The sequence below is a fragment of the Cydia strobilella genome, chromosome 5, assembly GCF_947568885.1.
Source record: "Cydia strobilella chromosome 5, ilCydStro3.1, whole genome shotgun sequence".
In the NCBI taxonomy this organism is placed as follows: Eukaryota; Metazoa; Arthropoda; class Insecta; order Lepidoptera; family Tortricidae; genus Cydia; species Cydia strobilella.
The window spans coordinates 1,998,386-2,020,234 of record NC_086045.1 but is presented as its reverse complement, the minus strand read 5'-3'; the positions used below and the strand labels follow the sequence as shown (position 1 = coordinate 2,020,234).

The window sequence follows — 21,849 nt, the reverse complement described above, 5'->3', positions numbered from 1 at the left end:
CGGGCGCTAGTGCGCGCGCCACGTCGGGCTGCAGGCGCTGCAGGCGCGCCAGCAGCGCCCAGCACGGTTGTTAACTAAACTACCTATAGTATAGAGACCTGTCTCGGTCGGTACAGCGACATCTAACGGATAACTGTAATACTCACGTGCATGTGACAGTTGTTGACGATGCTCGTGTAGACGGTGGGCTCGGCGGGCGCTAGTGCGCGCGCCACGTCGGGCTGCAGGCGCTGCAGGCGCGCCAGCAGCGCCCAGCACGGTTGTTAACTAAACTACCTATAGTATAGAGACCTGTCTCGGTCGGTACAGCGACATCTAACGGATAACTGTAATACTCACGTGCATGTGACAGTTGTTGACGATGCTCGTGTAGACGGTGGGCTCGGCGGGCGCTAGTGCGCGCGCCACGTCGGGCTGCAGGCGCTGCAGGCGCGCCAGCAGCGCCCAGCACGGTTGTTAACTAAACTACCTATAGTATAGAGACCTGTCTCGGTCGGTACAGCGACATCTAACGGATAACTGTAATACTCACGTGCATGTGACAGTTGTTGACGATGCTCGTGTAGACGGTGGGCTCGGCGGGCGCTAGTGCGCGCGCCACGTCGGGCTGCAGGCGCTGCAGGCGCGCCAGCAGCGCCCAGCACGGTTGTTAACTAAACTACCTATAGTATAGAGACCTGTCTCGGTCGGTACAGCGACATCTAACGGATAACTGTAATACTCACGTGCATGTGACAGTTGTTGACGATGCTCGTGTAGACGGTGGGCTCGGCGGGCGCTAGTGCGCGCGCCACGTCGGGCTGCAGGCGCTGCAGGCGCGCCAGCAGCGCCCAGCACGGTTGTTAACTAAACTACCTATAGTATAGAGCAGTGTTGGCCGAACGTTAATTGCAATTAACCATTAACCAGTACAAATTGAACCGTAAGCCGTAACGGACGGTTACAGTTTACGGTTCATTTTGTACTGGTTAATTGTTAATTGCATTAACGTTTCGGCCAACACTGGTATAGAGACCTGTCTCGGTCGGTACAGCGACATCTAACGGATAACTGTAATACTCACGTGCATGTGACAGTTGTTGACGATGCTCGTGTAGACGGTGGGCTCGGCGGGCGCTAGTGCGCGCGCCACGTCGGGCTGCAGGCGCTGCAGGCGCGCCAGCAGCGCCCAGCACGGTTGTTAACTAAACTACCTATAGTATAGACTGTATAGAGACCTGTCTCGGTCGGTACAGCGACATCTAACGGATAACTGTAATACTCACGTGCATGTGACAGTTGTTGACGATGCTCGTGTAGACGGTGGGCTCGGCGGGCGCTAGTGCGCGCGCCACGTCGGGCTGCAGGCGCTGCAGGCGCGCCAGCAGCGCCCAGCACGGTTGTTAACTAAACTACCTATAGTATAGAGACCTGTCTCGGTCGGTACAGCGACATCTAACGGATAACTGTAATACTCACGTGCATGTGACAGTTGTTGACGATGCTCGTGTAGACTGTGGGCTCGGCGGGCGCTAGTGCGCGCGCCACGTCGGGCTGCAGGCGCTGCAGGCGCGCCAGCAGCGCCCAGCACGGTTGTTAACTAAACTACCTATAGTATAGAGACCTGTCTCGGTCGGTACAGCGACATCTAACGGATAACTGTAATACTCACGTGCATGTGACAGTTGTTGACGATGCTCGTGTAGACGGTGGGCTCGGCGGGCGCTAGTGCGCGCGCCACGTCGGGCTGCAGGCGCTGCAGGCGCGCCAGCAGCGCCCAGCACGGTTGTTAACTAAACTACCTATAGTATAGAGACCTGTCTCGGTCGGTACAGCGACATCTAACGGATAACTGTAATACTCACGTGCATGTGACAGTTGTTGACGATGCTCGTGTAGACGGTGGGCTCGGCGGGCGCTAGTGCGCGCGCCACGTCGGGCTGCAGGCGCTGCAGGCGCGCCAGCAGCGCCCAGCACGGTTGTTAACTAAACTACCTATAGTATAGAGACCTGTCTCGGTCGGTACAGCGACATCTAACGGATAACTGTAATACTCACGTGCATGTGACAGTTGTTGACGATGCTCGTGTAGACGGTGGGCTCGGCGGGCGCTAGTGCGCGCGCCACGTCGGGCTGCAGGCGCTGCAGGCGCGCCAGCAGCGCCCAGCACGGTTGTTAACTAAACTACCTATAGTATAGAGACCTGTCTCGGTCGGTACAGCGACATCTAACGGATAACTGTAATACTCACGTGCATGTGACAGTTGTTGACGATGCTCGTGTAGACGGTGGGCTCGGCGGGCGCTAGTGCGCGCGCCACGTCGGGCTGCAGGCGCTGCAGGCGCGCCAGCAGCGCCCAGCACGGTTGTTAACTAAACTACCTATAGTATAGAGACCTGTCTCGGTCGGTACAGCGACATCTAACGGATAACTGTAATACTCACGTGCATGTGACAGTTGTTGACGATGCTCGTGTAGACGGTGGGCTCGGCGGGCGCTAGTGCGCGCGCCACGTCGGGCTGCAGGCGCTGCAGGCGCGCCAGCAGCGCCCAGCACGGTTGTTAACTAAACTACCTATAGTATAGAGACCTGTCTCGGTCGGTACAGCGACATCTAACGGATAACTGTAATACTCACGTGCATGTGACAGTTGTTGACGATGCTCGTGTAGACGGTGGGCTCGGCGGGCGCTAGTGCGCGCGCCACGTCGGGCTGCAGGCGCTGCAGGCGCGCCAGCAGCGCCCAGCACGGTTGTTAACTAAACTACCTATAGTATAGAGACCTGTCTCGGTCGGTACAGCGACATCTAACGGATAACTGTAATACTCACGTGCATGTGACAGTTGTTGACGATGCTCGTGTAGACGGTGGGCTCGGCGGGCGCTAGTGCGCGCGCCACGTCGGGCTGCAGGCGCTGCAGGCGCGCCAGCAGCGCCCAGCACGGTTGTTAACTAAACTACCTATAGTATAGAGACCTGTCTCGGTCGGTACAGCGACATCTAACGGATAACTGTAATACTCACGTGCATGTGACAGTTGTTGACGATGCTCGTGTAGACGGTGGGCTCGGCGGGCGCTAGTGCGCGCGCCACGTCGGGCTGCAGGCGCTGCAGGCGCGCCAGCAGCGCCCAGCACGGTTGTTAACTAAACTACCTATAGTATAGAGACCTGTCTCGGTCGGTACAGCGACATCTAACGGATAACTGTAATACTCACGTGCATGTGACAGTTGTTGACGATGCTCGTGTAGACGGTGGGCTCGGCGGGCGCTAGTGCGCGCGCCACGTCGGGCTGCAGGCGCTGCAGGCGCGCCAGCAGCGCCCAGCACGGTTGTTAACTAAACTACCTATAGTATAGAGACCTGTCTCGGTCGGTACAGCGACATCTAACGGATAACTGTAATACTCACGTGCATGTGACAGTTGTTGACGATGCTCGTGTAGACGGTGGGCTCGGCGGGCGCTAGTGCGCGCGCCACGTCGGGCTGCAGGCGCTGCAGGCGCGCCAGCAGCGCCCAGCACGGTTGTTAACTAAACTACCTATAGTATAGAGACCTGTCTCGGTCGGTACAGCGACATCTAACGGATAACTGTAATACTCACGTGCATGTGACAGTTGTTGACGATGCTCGTGTAGACGGTGGGCTCGGCGGGCGCTAGTGCGCGCGCCACGTCGGGCTGCAGGCGCTGCAGGCGCGCCAGCAGCGCCCAGCACGGTTGTTAACTAAACTACCTATAGTATAGAGACCTGTCTCGGTCGGTACAGCGACATCTAACGGATAACTGTAATACTCACGTGCATGTGACAGTTGTTGACGATGCTCGTGTAGACGGTGGGCTCGGCGGGCGCTAGTGCGCGCGCCACGTCGGGCTGCAGGCGCTGCAGGCGCGCCAGCAGCGCCCAGCACGGTTGTTAACTAAACTACCTATAGTATAGAGACCTGTCTCGGTCGGTACAGCGACATCTAACGGATAACTGTAATACTCACGTGCATGTGACAGTTGTTGACGATGCTCGTGTAGACGGTGGGCTCGGCGGGCGCTAGTGCGCGCGCCACGTCGGGCTGCAGGCGCTGCAGGCGCGCCAGCAGCGCCCAGCACGGTTGTTAACTAAACTACCTATAGTATAGAGACCTGTCTCGGTCGGTACAGCGACATCTAACGGATAACTGTAATACTCACGTGCATGTGACAGTTGTTGACGATGCTCGTGTAGACGGTGGGCTCGGCGGGCGCTAGTGCGCGCGCCACGTCGGGCTGCAGGCGCTGCAGGCGCGCCAGCAGCGCCCAGCACGGTTGTTAACTAAACTACCTATAGTATAGAGACCTGTCTCGGTCGGTACAGCGACATCTAACGGATAACTGTAATACTCACGTGCATGTGACAGTTGTTGACGATGCTCGTGTAGACGGTGGGCTCGGCGGGCGCTAGCGCGCGCGCCACGTCGGGCTGCAGGCGCTGCAGGCGCGCCAGCAGCGCCCAGCACGGTTGTTAACTAAACTACCTATAGTATAGAGACCTGTCTCGGTCGGTACAGCGACATCTAACGGATAACTGTAATACTCACGTGCATGTGACAGTTGTTGACGATGCTCGTGTAGACGGTGGGCTCGGCGGGCGCTAGTGCGCGCGCCACGTCGGGCTGCAGGCGTTGCAGGCGCGCCAGCAGCGCCCAGCACGGTTGTTAACTAAACTACCTATAGTATAGAGACCTGTCTCGGTCGGTACAGCGACATCTAACGGATAACTGTAATACTCACGTGCATGTGACAGTTGTTGACGATGCTCGTGTAGACGGTGGGCTCGGCGGGCGCTAGTGCGCGCGCCACGTCGGGCTGCAGGCGCTGCAGGCGCGCCAGCAGCGCCCAGCACGGTTGTTAACTAAACTACCTATAGTATAGAGACCTGTCTCGGTCGGTACAGCGACATCTAACGGATAACTGTAATACTCACGTGCATGTGACAGTTGTTGACGATGCTCGTGTAGACGGTGGGCTCGGCGGGCGCTAGTGCGCGCGCCACGTCGGGCTGCAGGCGCTGCAGGCGCGCCAGCAGCGCCCAGCACGGTTGTTAACTAAACTACCTATAGTATAGAGACCTGTCTCGGTCGGTACAGCGACATCTAACGGATAACTGTAATACTCACGTGCATGTGACAGTTGTTGACGATGCTCGTGTAGACGGTGGGCTCGGCGGGCGCTAGTGCGCGCGCCACGTCGGGCTGCAGGCGCTGCAGGCGCGCCAGCAGCGCCCAGCACGGTTGTTAACTAAACTACCTATAGTATAGAGCAGTGTTGGCCGAACGTTAATTGCAATTAACCATTAACCAGTACAAATTGAACCGTAAGCCGTAACGGACGGTTACAGTTTACGGTTCATTTTGTACTGGTTAATTGTTAATTGCATTAACGTTTCGGCCAACACTGGTATAGAGACCTGTCTCGGTCGGTACAGCGACATCTAACGGATAACTGTAATACTCACGTGCATGTGACAGTTGTTGACGATGCTCGTGTAGACGGTGGGCTCGGCGGGCGCTAGTGCGCGCGCCACGTCGGGCTGCAGGCGCTGCAGGCGCGCCAGCAGCGCCCAGCACGGTTGTTAACTAAACTACCTATAGTATAGACTGTATAGAGACCTGTCTCGGTCGGTACAGCGACATCTAACGGATAACTGTAATACTCACGTGCATGTGACAGTTGTTGACGATGCTCGTGTAGACGGTGGGCTCGGCGGGCGCTAGTGCGCGCGCCACGTCGGGCTGCAGGCGCTGCAGGCGCGCCAGCAGCGCCCAGCACGGTTGTTAACTAAACTACCTATAGTATAGAGACCTGTCTCGGTCGGTACAGCGACATCTAACGGATAACTGTAATACTCACGTGCATGTGACAGTTGTTGACGATGCTCGTGTAGACGGTGGGCTCGGCGGGCGCTAGTGCGCGCGCCACGTCGGGCTGCAGGCGCTGCAGGCGCGCCAGCAGCGCCCAGCACGGTTGTTAACTAAACTACCTATAGTATAGAGACCTGTCTCGGTCGGTACAGCGACATCTAACGGATAACTGTAATACTCACGTGCATGTGACAGTTGTTGACGATGCTCGTGTAGACGGTGGGCTCGGCGGGCGCTAGTGCGCGCGCCACGTCGGGCTGCAGGCGCTGCAGGCGCGCCAGCAGCGCCCAGCACGGTTGTTAACTAAACTACCTATAGTATAGAGACCTGTCTCGGTCGGTACAGCGACATCTAACGGATAACTGTAATACTCACGTGCATGTGACAGTTGTTGACGATGCTCGTGTAGACGGTGGGCTCGGCGGGCGCTAGTGCGCGCGCCACGTCGGGCTGCAGGCGCTGCAGGCGCGCCAGCAGCGCCCAGCACGGTTGTTAACTAAACTACCTATAGTATAGAGACCTGTCTCGGTCGGTACAGCGACATCTAACGGATAACTGTAATACTCACGTGCATGTGACAGTTGTTGACGATGCTCGTGTAGACGGTGGGCTCGGCGGGCGCTAGTGCGCGCGCCACGTCGGGCTGCAGGCGCTGCAGGCGCGCCAGCAGCGCCCAGCACGGTTGTTAACTAAACTACCTATAGTATAGAGACCTGTCTCGGTCGGTACAGCGACATCTAACGGATAACTGTAATACTCACGTGCATGTGACAGTTGTTGACGATGCTCGTGTAGACGGTGGGCTCGGCGGGCGCTAGTGCGCGCGCCACGTCGGGCTGCAGGCGCTGCAGGCGCGCCAGCAGCGCCCAGCACGGTTGTTAACTAAACTACCTATAGTATAGAGACCTGTCTCGGTCGGTACAGCGACATCTAACGGATAACTGTAATACTCACGTGCATGTGACAGTTGTTGACGATGCTCGTGTAGACGGTGGGCTCGGCGGGCGCTAGTGCGCGCGCCACGTCGGGCTGCAGGCGCTGCAGGCGCGCCAGCAGCGCCCAGCACGGTTGTTAACTAAACTACCTATAGTATAGAGACCTGTCTCGGTCGGTACAGCGACATCTAACGGATAACTGTAATACTCACGTGCATGTGACAGTTGTTGACGATGCTCGTGTAGACGGTGGGCTCGGCGGGCGCTAGTGCGCGCGCCACGTCGGGCTGCAGGCGCTGCAGGCGCGCCAGCAGCGCCCAGCACGGTTGTTAACTAAACTACCTATAGTATAGAGACCTGTCTCGGTCGGTACAGCGACATCTAACGGATAACTGTAATACTCACGTGCATGTGACAGTTGTTGACGATGCTCGTGTAGACGGTGGGCTCGGCGGGCGCTAGTGCGCGCGCCACGTCGGGCTGCAGGCGCTGCAGGCGCGCCAGCAGCGCCCAGCACGGTTGTTAACTAAACTACCTATAGTATAGAGACCTGTCTCGGTCGGTACAGCGACATCTAACGGATAACTGTAATACTCACGTGCATGTGACAGTTGTTGACGATGCTCGTGTAGACGGTGGGCTCGGCGGGCGCTAGTGCGCGCGCCACGTCGGGCTGCAGGCGCTGCAGGCGCGCCAGCAGCGCCCAGCACGGTTGTTAACTAAACTACCTATAGTATAGAGACCTGTCTCGGTCGGTACAGCGACATCTAACGGATAACTGTAATACTCACGTGCATGTGACAGTTGTTGACGATGCTCGTGTAGACGGTGGGCTCGGCGGGCGCTAGTGCGCGCGCCACGTCGGGCTGCAGGCGCTGCAGGCGCGCCAGCAGCGCCCAGCACGGTTGTTAACTAAACTACCTATAGTATAGAGACCTGTCTCGGTCGGTACAGCGACATCTAACGGATAACTGTAATACTCACGTGCATGTGACAGTTGTTGACGATGCTCGTGTAGACGGTGGGCTCGGCGGGCGCTAGTGCGCGCGCCACGTCGGGCTGCAGGCGCTGCAGGCGCGCCAGCAGCGCCCAGCACGGTTGTTAACTAAACTACCTATAGTATAGAGACCTGTCTCGGTCGGTACAGCGACATCTAACGGATAACTGTAATACTCACGTGCATGTGACAGTTGTTGACGATGCTCGTGTAGACGGTGGGCTCGGCGGGCGCTAGTGCGCGCGCCACGTCGGGCTGCAGGCGCTGCAGGCGCGCCAGCAGCGCCCAGCACGGTTGTTAACTAAACTACCTATAGTATAGAGACCTGTCTCGGTCGGTACAGCGACATCTAACGGATAACTGTAATACTCACGTGCATGTGACAGTTGTTGACGATGCTCGTGTAGACGGTGGGCTCGGCGGGCGCTAGTGCGCGCGCCACGTCGGGCTGCAGGCGCTGCAGGCGCGCCAGCAGCGCCCAGCACGGTTGTTAACTAAACTACCTATAGTATACACAATACTAACACGACAACATATTATACGTGACCTAGGGGTGTTAATGGATGCAAAACTAACGTTTAACCCTCATATAGATCATATTTTAAACAAAGCATACAAACTACTGGGTTTCGTTCTTCGTGTAGCAAAACCTTTTCGAAGACCTCTCACTTATAAACTTCTTTATAATAGTTACGTTCGCAGTAGATTGGAATTTGCTTCTGTAGTGTGGAATCCTCTCTTTAATGTCCATAAGACCCGAATTGAAAGACTCCAGAAAAAATTCGTTAAAGCACTGGAATTTCGAGTGGGTCGTAACTATGTAAATTACGCTTCCTCGGCTACACATCATAATATCCAGCCACTTTCACTTAGACGGTCCTGTACAGATTTAGCATTTTTATTCAAAATTATTAATAATGTGGTAGATGCCCCCGATTTATTACATAAAATTTGCTTTCGTGTCCCCCGTAGGAATGAACGTAGTTGTCGCAGTAAGGCATTATTTAGCATTCCTAACAGCAGAACAAAACACGCACGGCATTCGTATATTGGGCGCGCGTGTAGGCAGTACAATGAAAAGTGTATGGACGCAGATTTGTTTAGCAGTTCATTAGGCTTGTTTAAAAGAACTGTATATTCTTTATTAAAATAAGGGTGAAATGTTGCAAGCAACCCGATAGTAAGTACTTGTAATCTTAGTAATTTAAGTCTAAGTCTAAGTGAAAAGTGTAAGTATAAGTCTTTTCTCTTGTTTATACATTTATATGCTATTGTATTAGTTGGTATACTATTGTTTTGATTATGTACAACTACTAGGTACTACAAGTTTGCACTATTTATCATTACTCTTTAATTGTACCTCTATATGTGAATTAGGAAACTATAGGTTTATAAAAAATCAATTTGTAGCTATTAGCTAAGTTGCTTATGTTTACTTTAAGACTGTTTGTTTCTCAATAAAAAAAAAAAAAAAAAAAAAAAAAGTATAGAGACCTGTCTCGGTCGGTACAGCGACATCTAACGGATAACTGTAATACTCACGTGCATGTGACAGTTGTTGACGATGCTCGTGTAGACGGTGGGCTCGGCGGGCGCTAGTGCGCGCGCCACGTCGGGCTGCAGGCGCTGCAGGCGCGCCAGCAGCGCCCAGCACGGTTGTTAACTAAACTACCTATAGTATAGAGACCTGTCTCGGTCGGTACAGCGACATCTAACGGATAACTGTAATACTCACGTGCATGTGACAGTTGTTGACGATGCTCGTGTAGACGGTGGGCTCGGCGGGCGCTAGTGCGCGCGCCACGTCGGGCTGCAGGCGCTGCAGGCGCGCCAGCAGCGCCCAGCACGGTTGTTAACTAAACTACCTATAGTATAGAGACCTGTCTCGGTCGGTACAGCGACATCTAACGGATAACTGTAATACTCACGTGCATGTGACAGTTGTTGACGATGCTCGTGTAGACGGTGGGCTCGGCGGGCGCTAGTGCGCGCGCCACGTCGGGCTGCAGGCGCTGCAGGCGCGCCAGCAGCGCCCAGCACGGTTGTTAACTAAACTACCTATAGTATAGAGACCTGTCTCGGTCGGTACAGCGACATCTAACGGATAACTGTAATACTCACGTGCATGTGACAGTTGTTGACGATGCTCGTGTAGACGGTGGGCTCGGCGGGCGCTAGTGCGCGCGCCACGTCGGGCTGCAGGCGCTGCAGGCGCGCCAGCAGCGCCCAGCACGGTTGTTAACTAAACTACCTATAGTATAGAGACCTGTCTCGGTCGGTACAGCGACATCTAACGGATAACTGTAATACTCACGTGCATGTGACAGTTGTTGACGATGCTCGTGTAGACGGTGGGCTCGGCGGGCGCTAGTGCGCGCGCCACGTCGGGCTGCAGGCGCTGCAGGCGCGCCAGCAGCGCCCAGCACGGTTGTTAACTAAACTACCTATAGTATAGAGACCTGTCTCGGTCGGTACAGCGACATCTAACGGATAACTGTAATACTCACGTGCATGTGACAGTTGTTGACGATGCTCGTGTAGACGGTGGGCTCGGCGGGCGCTAGTGCGCGCGCCACGTCGGGCTGCAGGCGCTGCAGGCGCGCCAGCAGCGCCCAGCACGGTTGTTAACTAAACTACCTATAGTATAGAGACCTGTCTCGGTCGGTACAGCGACATCTAACGGATAACTGTAATACTCACGTGCATGTGACAGTTGTTGACGATGCTCGTGTAGACGGTGGGCTCGGCGGGCGCTAGTGCGCGCGCCACGTCGGGCTGCAGGCGCTGCAGGCGCGCCAGCAGCGCCCAGCACGGTTGTTAACTAAACTACCTATAGTATAGAGACCTGTCTCGGTCGGTACAGCGACATCTAACGGATAACTGTAATACTCACGTGCATGTGACAGTTGTTGACGATGCTCGTGTAGACGGTGGGCTCGGCGGGCGCTAGTGCGCGCGCCACGTCGGGCTGCAGGCGCTGCAGGCGCGCCAGCAGCGCCCAGCACGGTTGTTAACTAAACTACCTATAGTATAGAGACCTGTCTCGGTCGGTACAGCGACATCTAACGGATAACTGTAATACTCACGTGCATGTGACAGTTGTTGACGATGCTCGTGTAGACGGTGGGCTCGGCGGGCGCTAGTGCGCGCGCCACGTCGGGCTGCAGGCGCTGCAGGCGCGCCAGCAGCGCCCAGCACGGTTGTTAACTAAACTACCTATAGTATAGAGACCTGTCTCGGTCGGTACAGCGACATCTAACGGATAACTGTAATACTCACGTGCATGTGACAGTTGTTGACGATGCTCGTGTAGACAGTGGGCTCGGCGGGCGCTAGTGCGCGCGCCACGTCGGGCTGCAGGCGCTGCAGGCGCGCCAGCAGCGCCCAGCACGGTTGTTAACTAAACTACCTATAGTATAGAGACCTGTCTCGGTCGGTACAGCGACATCTAACGGATAACTGTAATACTCACGTGCATGTGACAGTTGTTGACGATGCTCGTGTAGACAGTGGGCTCGGCGGGCGCTAGTGCGCGCGCCACGTCGGGCTGCAGGCGCTGCAGGCGCGCCAGCAGCGCCCAGCACGGTTGTTAACTAAACTACCTATAGTATAGAGACCTGTCTCGGTCGGTACAGCGACATCTAACGGATAACTGTAATACTCACGTGCATGTGACAGTTGTTGACGATGCTCGTGTAGACGGTGGGCTCGGCGGGCGCTAGTGCGCGCGCCACGTCGGGCTGCAGGCGCTGCAGGCGCGCCAGCAGCGCCCAGCACGGTTGTTAACTAAACTACCTATAGTATAGAGACCTGTCTCGGTCGGTACAGCGACATCTAACGGATAACTGTAATACTCACGTGCATGTGACAGTTGTTGACGATGCTCGTGTAGACAGTGGGCTCGGCGGGCGCTAGTGCGCGCGCCACGTCGGGCTGCAGGCGCTGCAGGCGCGCCAGCAGCGCCCAGCACGCCGACGCACCGCAAGAGCTGCGCGCGCATGCGCGGCGGCTGCGTTGACAGGCGCGCTGAAAAAAAAAATGTGTGGTTTTATGAAACTTTTATTCGAATTGTAGGCATTTAATTGAAAATTATTGGAAAATTATTCTACGCCAACGCCAATGTAATTCAGCTACTCGACACGGAATGGCGCTTTAAAAACTACGGCTTGACTATTTCATAGCAACCCAACTCTTTTTATATTAATTATGTATATTATAGGATATTGTAGTAACACTGTAGTTTGTATTGTACCTCAACATTCTGATGCAACGTGGCGAAGCACTCATGTAAAATCTGGGCGAGAAATGGTGGCAAACGAGGAAACGGCACAAGTCCCAGGAGAGAAAGCTGTTCGTGCCGCGCGAGCTTAGCCAGGGCAGCCGCCATGGAGCCCGCTAACATCGCTTCCCTTTCTTTTAGCGCTTAATAGGACTCCTAGTATCTACTTAAAATACGCAGACCACCAAGGCTCGAAACCGGTTTTTTTTTTTTTCAAAACTACAAAATAGCCCAATATTTTTAATTATTGTATGCTCTTTACGTAGATCTCAATCATATATTTAGGTAGCAACTTCGTATTATTAGATTGTCCCATTAAAATGGAATAATAAACCAAAGAACGAAAAATAACGTAATAATACCGGTATTTTTTGTATGAAGAAAAAAACCGGTTCCGAGCCTTGCAGACCAACACGAGCACAAAGAAGATATATGACTACTTTCTCCGTTTCTCATGCTACAGTTGTATATCGTACCTCGACATCCTGGTGCAGAGTAGCGAAGCACTCGTGTAGAATCTGGGCGAGTAGTTGTGGCAAACGAGGTAACGGGACGAGCCCTAACAGAGCACGTTGTTCGTGCCTCGCGAGCTTAGCGAGGGCAGCCGCCACGGAGCCCGCTAACATCGCTTCCCACTCTTCTAGCGCTTCGTAGGACTCTTCAGTGTCTGAAATTACGTGGTAGTCGTTTTTGAGGTTTTCAACATTTCTTTAACACTACGTCACAGAATAAATAATAGTACTACCGTACAGAAAGGAAACTTCCTACAAAACCCAAGTTTGACAGCGGTTCAGGGTCGAATCATGATGTCCCTTTCTAATATATGGCACTATCCCTTTCGGCTATTTGTGGTATTTTCTATAAAAAGGGATCTTATTGTCGATGGCGCTTACGCCATTATAAACGACGCTCCGATATAAATGCAATGCCGCGCGACGCTGTGCGTCGTAAGCGCCATGGACAATAAGGTCCCTTTTCATAGAAAATGCCCCATTTAGAGTTTCACAAAATTCAGGTCATTATCTTATCTGTGGTCGTGCACGCAAAGGGACGTCAAGTTGTGCCAACCCTAACAATTGCTCGGAGCAATGCTGAGCCGAACGGAGCCGAGTTTGCCCGAAGCTAGAAGTTTCGCACGTCGTGACTACGTCGGTGAAAAAGAAGGATTCAGATGGAAATTTACTCTATACCTGTACTAAATATTTTGCAAAGAATTGTTGTTGATTGTAGCATTGTTAAATTACGAGTAAGTCCCCGAATCTAACAGTTGGGTGGTAACTTAATAGGGAATATTACGCGAAACTCTGCGTAGGGGGCGCCAGGGCGCCACTACCACAATCTGAGGGTCTATCATGAAACAAGAAAAATTATTTATCTAACATCGCTATCACTCTTGCATATTCGACCGATAAAGAGGCAGATAGTGAATTTTCGGATTCGCGTTTCCCGGTGGGTCCTCTGTAAGCAGACCGTCTTGACGCATCAATGTCATATTTTATTATCTCTAAAATCTTGTCATAAACCTGTTAAACAGTGGTACAGTATGTATAAGTTACTCTATGGTTTACTAAAAAGGCTAGTCCTGCACTCTGGTGGCAGAGCATTGGAGTAGTATCCCCTATTGTCAAACTTCAACTTGTGATGTCGTATATTATGCGCGGTGAATTTATTTTTGGACTTTACACATTTTATAGTCAATAAATCTTTGCATTGCACGAAAAAAATTAAGATCTACCACCTAATTATCAATTAACCTAATTAATTTCCAAAATTTCTTGCCGGTCTGTAAGATTGTTCTAGGGAAGCAAGGCTCGGAACCGGTTTATAAAAATATACACCGGTTTATTTCGGTTTTCCGTCGAACTTTCATAAGAACGCGATCATTTCAAGAACTTTATTGTAACCTAAATAAACCGGTTTATTCGACGAGCGACTTAACGGCCGGCCGGCCTGGTGGTGTGCTGCGTAAATATAGACACCGACATAGGAAGAAACCGGTTTTTATTGTTCTAAACAACATCTCTTCATGTAAACGCCGTAGGAATTCACGCCTAAAACTGATGAAAAAGTATGTATGTATGTAAACACTTTATTGCACATAAGACAGGTTAAGATATACAATTAAACAGAAAGTATACAATGTACAAAGGCGAACTTATCCCTGTAAGGGATCTCTTCCAGTCAACCTTTGAGCAACTGAGAGTAGACAATTAAAAATGACAGACAAACGAACACTATGTACAGAAAAGTGAAATTATGGTTCAATTATTACACGAGTAAATAATTGAAAACCTGTAGCCTATATTATAATATAAATACATACATATAAATAAATATATACATAACCAATATAACGACCAAAGAGATGGAGCGACGACCTGGTGAAGGTCGCGGGAATTCGGTGGATGCGAGCGGCACAGGATCGGTCGGAGTGGCGAGCCTTGGGGGAGGCCTATGTCCAGCAGTGGACGTCTATCGGCTGACATGATGATGATGATGATGATGAACCAATATAAAAGTGGAATGAAAAAACTCACAAGCCTCGCTGACGGAGCGGCGAGGACCTAACGCTAGCCCAGTTGAATTCTCGAGGGTCTGAGATGCCTTCTGGATTATTTTGTTCGCTCGCTTCTCTATCCTGTAATACAAAATAAGTTAGGTACTGAAATAACCATTAACATCTAACCAAAGAGGATATAATAAGATAGAGCGGTACTGTCATAGTAAATTTTGTAACCACTGTAAATTCACTGCCATCTATCGATATACTTTAAAACTAAAAATGAAGATTTATAAAAATACGTTCAAATGTATTTAAATATGGATAAATGATTTTTTTATTTGCATTAATTATTTTTATATGATTTTGACCCATGTTCTTTCACTGATATGCGTTAAAATTATATATAACAAGCGAAACCGTCAACGCCCTCTATACGAGAGTAGGCCAAAACTAGTAGTGCCATCTGATCGAGAATCAAATTTTCGTGATTTTCGAGGCAGGTTTTTTCCTTAGACTGTGTCCATCTATTACGGAGTTATATCTATCTTTGATCTAACGAACATGTTTGAAATCAAAACAGCGCCATCTAGTGAGTTGAAACCTATCTAAGAACTATCTATTTAGATTTAAAAAAATACGCGCTCATATCTGTTCATCCGTTAGGGAGTTACGATAATAAAAACACTGATAGATAGTTAAACTTCTAATTATATATACGCCGTGTTTTTAGGGTTCCGTACCTAGAGACCCTATTACTAATACTCCACTGTTCGTCTGTCTGACACCAGGCTGTAATTCATGAACCGTGATAGATAGACAGTTAAAATTTTCACAAAAAATTTAAGTGGGGCTCCCATACTGTTTAGGTTGACGTCCAAATTTCATGAAAGATGGCGCTGTTACAAACGCAAACTAGGTAACGCTAGTTCATCCTAGAATATTTATATAAAACTGTCAAATAAGACAATAAAATATGATTGGTAACGTAGCAACTTGTATCTTTATAAACACACTAGCTTTTGCCCGCGACTTCGTCTGCGCGGACTTAGTAACAGCAGCTAAAGTAAGTATAGCGCCTGGAAAAAATTTCATAGCAATTATTCAATTTGAGCATATTATGCACACAAATTAGCAGGCACTTCATTAATTATCTCAATTCCACCCCGCTTTTTACTTTCTTAAGGGATGATTTTCGGGATAAAAACTATCCTATGTCCTTCTCAGGGACTCAACCTATCTCTATGCCAAATTTCATCTAAATCGATTCAGCGGTTTAAGCGTGAAGAGGGAACACACTGACAGACAGACAGACTTTCGCATTTATAATATTAGTATGGATACAACAAACGTGATTTTTTTTGCCGTTTTTTACGTAATGGTACGGAACTCTTCGTGCGCGAGTCCGACTCGCACTTGGCCGGTTCTTTTTTAAACTTCTTTAATCTTAAGGGTGCATTCCTGAGCTTAAATTTAGTTATTTTCATCTAATAAGGTCTCTATGGACATGTACACTTTTACGTATTGATTAGTGTTTAGTATGAATTAAGTACTATCTCGGACGTTCGATGTTCGAAATGATATTGATATGTCAAAGTTTCCAATTGTTTGTTTGTTAAACACAAAAAAAAAGTAAAAAAAATATTATCGCGCCGAGCAGTGGGACGTATATATATAGGTTGAAATATTATTATTATTATAGTTGGTCAAGCAAATCTTGTCAGTTGAAAAAGGCGACAAATTTACAAAATGTAGGCGCGAAGGGATATCGACGATATCGTCCCATAGAAAATTGGGATTTTGCGCCTTTATCTACTGACAATATTTCCTTGACCAACTATATATATATAAGATAAGATAAGATAATGCGCGACGTTCAATGTGTTAACTAATGCCACTCAGTTTTCTTAAATTTACTTCGCCGTATCCCGAAGTTAATGGACTTTTAAACACCGCGTATAACACCCCTGTGTCCCCTGTTTGCGAAGGGGGATAAAAAAAGATAAATGAAATAATAATTTATCTTTCTTTCAAAATTAACAAGGCATACTAACACTTTTTGTATTTTGCTCGTTTTTTTAGTAGTGCTGTCAGAACGGTGCAGTAGATTTTTAGCTCTCTGGAACAAACACATCAACTAAGTAAATAAAGGAATTCCAAAAAACATAAAATCAACAATAACTAAGGTAGGGGGCCATCTAGTGAATAATCGAGTAACTAATCTCACAATGAGTAAAGACAAAGAGGATATAATAGGAAAGAGCGGTACTGTCATAGTAAATTTTGAAGCCACAGTAAATTCACTGCCATCTAATCGACACACGATTAAAACCAACAATAAAAAAAATCAAATAATGTATGGAGAAATGATTTTTTTTACTGCATTAATAATTTTTATATGATTTTGACCCATGTCGTTTCACTAATATGCATTAAAATTGTTAAATAACAAACGAAACCGTCAACGCCATCTATACGAGAGTAGGCCAAAGCTAGGGGCGCCATCTGATCGAGAATCAAATTTTCTTGATTTTCGAGGCACGTTTTTTCCTTAGACCGTATCCATTTATTACGGAGTTCGGTAAAGATAACGATAACGCCATCTAGCGACAAAACTGTCACTCACCATGATAGGATCGTGCGGCACGGAACGCGCCTTCAAGTGATCTTTGAACGCGTTCAGCGCCTGCCTCGCGGCCGGAGCCCTGGCCGTGAGGAGCGCCTGCTGCGGCGGGCGGCCGGCGGCGCCGAGCCACGCCGCGGCGCCATCTAGCGACACAACTGTCACTCACCATGATAGGATCGTGCGGCACGGAACGCGCCTTCAAGTGATCTTTGAACGCGTTCAGCGCCTGCCTCGCGGCCGGAGCCCTGGCCGTGAGGAGCGCCTGCTGCGGCGGGCGGCCGGCGGCGCCGAGCCACGCCGCGGCGCCATCTAGCGACACAACTGTCACTCACCATGATAGGATCGTGCGGCACGGAACGCGCCTTCAAGTGATCTTTGAACGCGTTCAGCGCCTGCCTCGCGGCCGGAGCCCTGGCCGTGAGGAGCGCCTGCTGCGGCGGGCGGCCGGCGGCGCCGAGCCACGCCGCGGCGCCATCTAGCGACACAACTGTCACTCACCATGATAGGATCGTGCGGCACGGAACGCGCCTTCAAGTGATCTTTGAACGCGTTCAGCGCCTGCCTCGCGGCCGGAGCCCTGGCCGTGAGGAGCGCCTGCTGCGGCGGGCGGCCGGCGGCGCCGAGCCACGCCGCGGCGCCATCTAGCGACACAACTGTCACTCACCATGATAGGATCGTGCGGCACGGAACGCGCCTTCAAGTGATCTTTGAACGCGTTCAGCGCCTGCCTCGCGGCCGGAGCCCTGGCCGTGAGGAGCGCCTGCTGCGGCGGGCGGCCGGCGGCGCCGAGCCACGCCGCGGCGCCATCTAGCGACACAACTGTCACTCACCATGATAGGATCGTGCGGCACGGAACGCGCCTTCAAGTGATCTTTGAACGCGTTCAGCGCCTGCCTCGCGGCCGGAGCCCTGGCCGTGAGGAGCGCCTGCTGCGGCGGGCGGCCGGCGGCGCCGAGCCACGCCGCGGCGCCATCTAGCGACACAACTGTCACTCACCATGATAGGATCGTGCGGCACGGAACGCGCCTTCAAGTGATCTTTGAACGCGTTCAGCGCCTGCCTCGCGGCCGGAGCCCTGGCCGTGAGGAGCGCCTGCTGCGGCGGGCGGCCGGCGGCGCCGAGCCACGCCGCGGCGCCATCTAGCGACACAACTGTCACTCACCATGATAGGATCGTGCGGCACGGAACGCGCCTTCAAGTGATCTTTGAACGCGTTCAGCGCCTGCCTCGCGGCCGGAGCCCTGGCCGTGAGGAGCGCCTGCTGCGGCGGGCGGCCGGCGGCGCCGAGCCACGCCGCGGCGCCATCTAGCGACACAACTGTCACTCACCATGATAGGATCGTGCGGCACGGAACGCGCCTTCAAGTGATCTTTGAACGCGTTCAGCGCCTGCCTCGCGGCCGGAGCCCTGGCCGTGAGGAGCGCCTGCTGCGGCGGGCGGCCGGCGGCGCCGAGCCACGCCGCGGCGCCATCTAGCGACACAACTGTCACTCACCATGATAGGATCGTGCGGCACGGAACGCGCCTTCAAGTGATCTTTGAACGCGTTCAGCGCCTGCCTCGCGGCCGGAGCCCTGGCCGTGAGGAGCGCCTGCTGCGGCGGGCGGCCGGCGGCGCCGAGCCACGCCGCGGCGCCATCTAGCGACACAACTGTCACTCACCATGATAGGATCGTGCGGCACGGAACGCGCCTTCAAGTGATCTTTGAACGCGTTCAGCGCCTGCCTCGCGGCCGGAGCCCTGGCCGTGAGGAGCGCCTGCTGCGGCGGGCGGCCGGCGGCGCCGAGCCACGCCGCGGCGCCATCTAGCGACACAACTGTCACTCACCATGATAGGATCGTGCGGCACGGAACGCGCCTTCAAGTGATCTTTGAACGCGTTCAGCGCCTGCCTCGCGGCCGGAGCCCTGGCCGTGAGGAGCGCCTGCTGCGGCGGGCGGCCGGCGGCGCCGAGCCACGCCGCGGCGCCATCTAGCGACACAACTGTCACTCACCATGATAGGATCGTGCGGCACGGAACGCGCCTTCAAGTGATCTTTGAACGCGTTCAGCGCCTGCCTCGCGGCCGGAGCCCTGGCCGTGAGGAGCGCCTGCTGCGGCGGGCGGCCGGCGGCGCCGAGCCACGCCGCGGCGCCATCTAGCGACACAACTGTCACTCACCATGATAGGATCGTGCGGCACGGAACGCGCCTTCAAGTGATCTTTGAACGCGTTCAGCGCCTGCCTCGCGGCCGGAGCCCTGGCCGTGAGGAGCGCCTGCTGCGGCGGGCGGCCGGCGGCGCCGAGCCACGCCGCGGCGCCATCTAGCGACACAACTGTCACTCACCATGATAGGATCGTGCGGCACGGAACGCGCCTTCAAGTGATCTTTGAACGCGTTCAGCGCCTGCCTCGCGGCCGGAGCCCTGGCCGTGAGGAGCGCCTGCTGCGGCGGGCGGCCGGCGGCGCCGAGCCACGCCGCGGCGCCATCTAGCGACACAACTGTCACTCACCATGATAGGATCGTGCGGCACGGAACGCGCCTTCAAGTGATCTTTGAACGCGTTCAGCGCCTGCCTCGCGGCCGGAGCCCTGGCCGTGAGGAGCGCCTGCTGCGGCGGGCGGCCGGCGGCGCCGAGCCACGCCGCGGCGCCATCTAGCGACACAACTGTCACTCACCATGATAGGATCGTGCGGCACGGAACGCGCCTTCAAGTGATCTTTGAACGCGTTCAGCGCCTGCCTCGCGGCCGGAGCCCTGGCCGTGAGGAGCGCCTGCTGCGGCGGGCGGCCGGCGGCGCCGAGCCACGCCGCGGCGCCATCTAGCGACACAACTGTCACTCACCATGATAGGATCGTGCGGCACGGAACGCGCCTTCAAGTGATCTTTGAACGCGTTCAGCGCCTGCCTCGCGGCCGGAGCCCTGGCCGTGAGGAGCGCCTGCTGCGGCGGGCGGCCGGCGGCGCCGAGCCACGCCGCGGCGCCATCTAGCGACACAACTGTCACTCACCATGATAGGATCGTGCGGCACGGAACGCGCCTTCAAGTGATCTTTGAACGCGTTCAGCGCCTGCCTCGCGGCCGGAGCCCTGGCCGTGAGGAGCGCCTGCTGCGGCGGGCGGCCGGCGGCGCCGAGCCACGCCGCGGCGGCGCGCAGCGTGTCCGCCGCCTGAGCGGCGCCGCACGAGCTCGGCGCGGACCCGGACACGCTCACGCTGTCTACACTCGAGTCTGGTGATAATAAAAACCGGCCAAGTGCGAGACGGAATCGCGCACGAAGGGTTCCGTACCGTTACGTAAAAAAACGACAAAAAAATAATCACGTTTGTTATATAACATTTTAAACTTACGCGGTTTGAACACATATTAAATCACATTTACAAACGGGTCTATCGCGAATTTATTTTGTTACCTTTATTTACCGACGTTTCGACCAGGGCTCGGAACCGGTATTTTTTTAAAACCCCGAAATAGCCCAATATTTTGATTTTTTTTATGCTCATTACGTAGGACTGAATCATGTATTTAGGAAACAATTTTGCATTATTAAAACGTCCCATTAAAAATGAAATTATAAACAAAAGAACGAAAAAGAACGTAATAATACCGGTATTTTTGAATGGAGCAAATACCAGTTTCCGACCCCTGGTTTCGAAACAGGTTTCACTGGTCGTGGTCGCGACTAACTGACGTCCCAGCAAAATGTCAAAACACCACCACCAGTGAAACCTGTGTCGAAACGTCGGAAAATAAAGGTAACAAAATAAATTCGCGATAGACCCGTTTGTAAATGTGATTTAATGACGTTTGTTGTATGGGAGACCTACTTAAATATTTATTATATTCTGTTTTTAGTATTTGTTGTTATAGCGGCAATAGAAATACATCATCTGTGAAAATTTCAACTGTCTAGCTATCACGGTTCATGAGATACAGCCTAGTGACAGACAGACAGACAGCGAAGTCTTAGTACTATAAGGTCCGATTTTACCCTTCGGGTACGGAACCCTAAAAAACACATTTGTGTAATTTTCAAGCAAAATGTACCACATTGTCGCTTGCCATAAGGACGCTGTTTTTCATATAAAGATACAAGCAATTTTCGTCCTATGGTAAGCGACAATGTGGTACCTTTTAATTGAAAACGTCACATTTGTGGCTTAAAATCAGAGAAGGGAATAAAAAACTTTCTATCAGAATTTCTGTTGGAATTTCAGATAAAAAGGACCTTATTGTCCTCCAGTTGACGACGTATACCCTCGTTTAAAAAAAAAGACCAACCTCGACTCCCCGGTTACCTTGATTATTCTTAAAAAAATATTGAAACAACTTGGAAGTACGAGTAACAATGCATTTTTGCAAAAAACCTTGCAAAGTCGAACCTTCATGATTCCCTTGATGAGTCGAGTCTCTCATGATTTATATATCATTATTAGCCGGGTCCACACCGAGCGAACATACGCGCGAGGAAATTGCCTCGCGCGTATGCTCGCTCTGTATATCTGGTGAGGTCCCACTGTCTATTAATAGTGAAGACGACGCCGAGTGGACGTGCAGTGCTGTGAAGCCCAAACTTGGGATGGAGAGCTGGAGATGCGGCCTGCCCTGAATGGGAGAAAGGCCAGGGACAAAAAATAAAAATTTGTAGGGAGACACGAACACGTG

The 21,849-nt window shown here is 52.6% G+C and overlaps 1 protein-coding gene across 1 annotated transcript in view; it reads right to left on the bottom strand.

Annotated features, from left to right (window-relative positions):
* Positions 1–21,849, bottom strand: part of LOC134741329 (exocyst complex component 7) — a 56,153-nt gene that overhangs the window by 26,881 nt on the left and 7,423 nt on the right. Inside the window, exons 6-10 of the mRNA XM_063674080.1 lie at positions 20,195–20,415; positions 16,635–16,699; positions 14,618–14,718; positions 12,557–12,747; positions 11,660–11,827 (exon numbers count right to left, since the gene is read on the bottom strand). Coding sequence (XP_063530150.1) covers positions 11,660–11,827; positions 12,557–12,747; positions 14,618–14,718; positions 16,635–16,699; positions 20,195–20,415 — 746 coding nt within the window. The remainder of the gene's footprint in view (positions 1–11,659; positions 11,828–12,556; positions 12,748–14,617; positions 14,719–16,634; positions 16,700–20,194; positions 20,416–21,849) is intronic.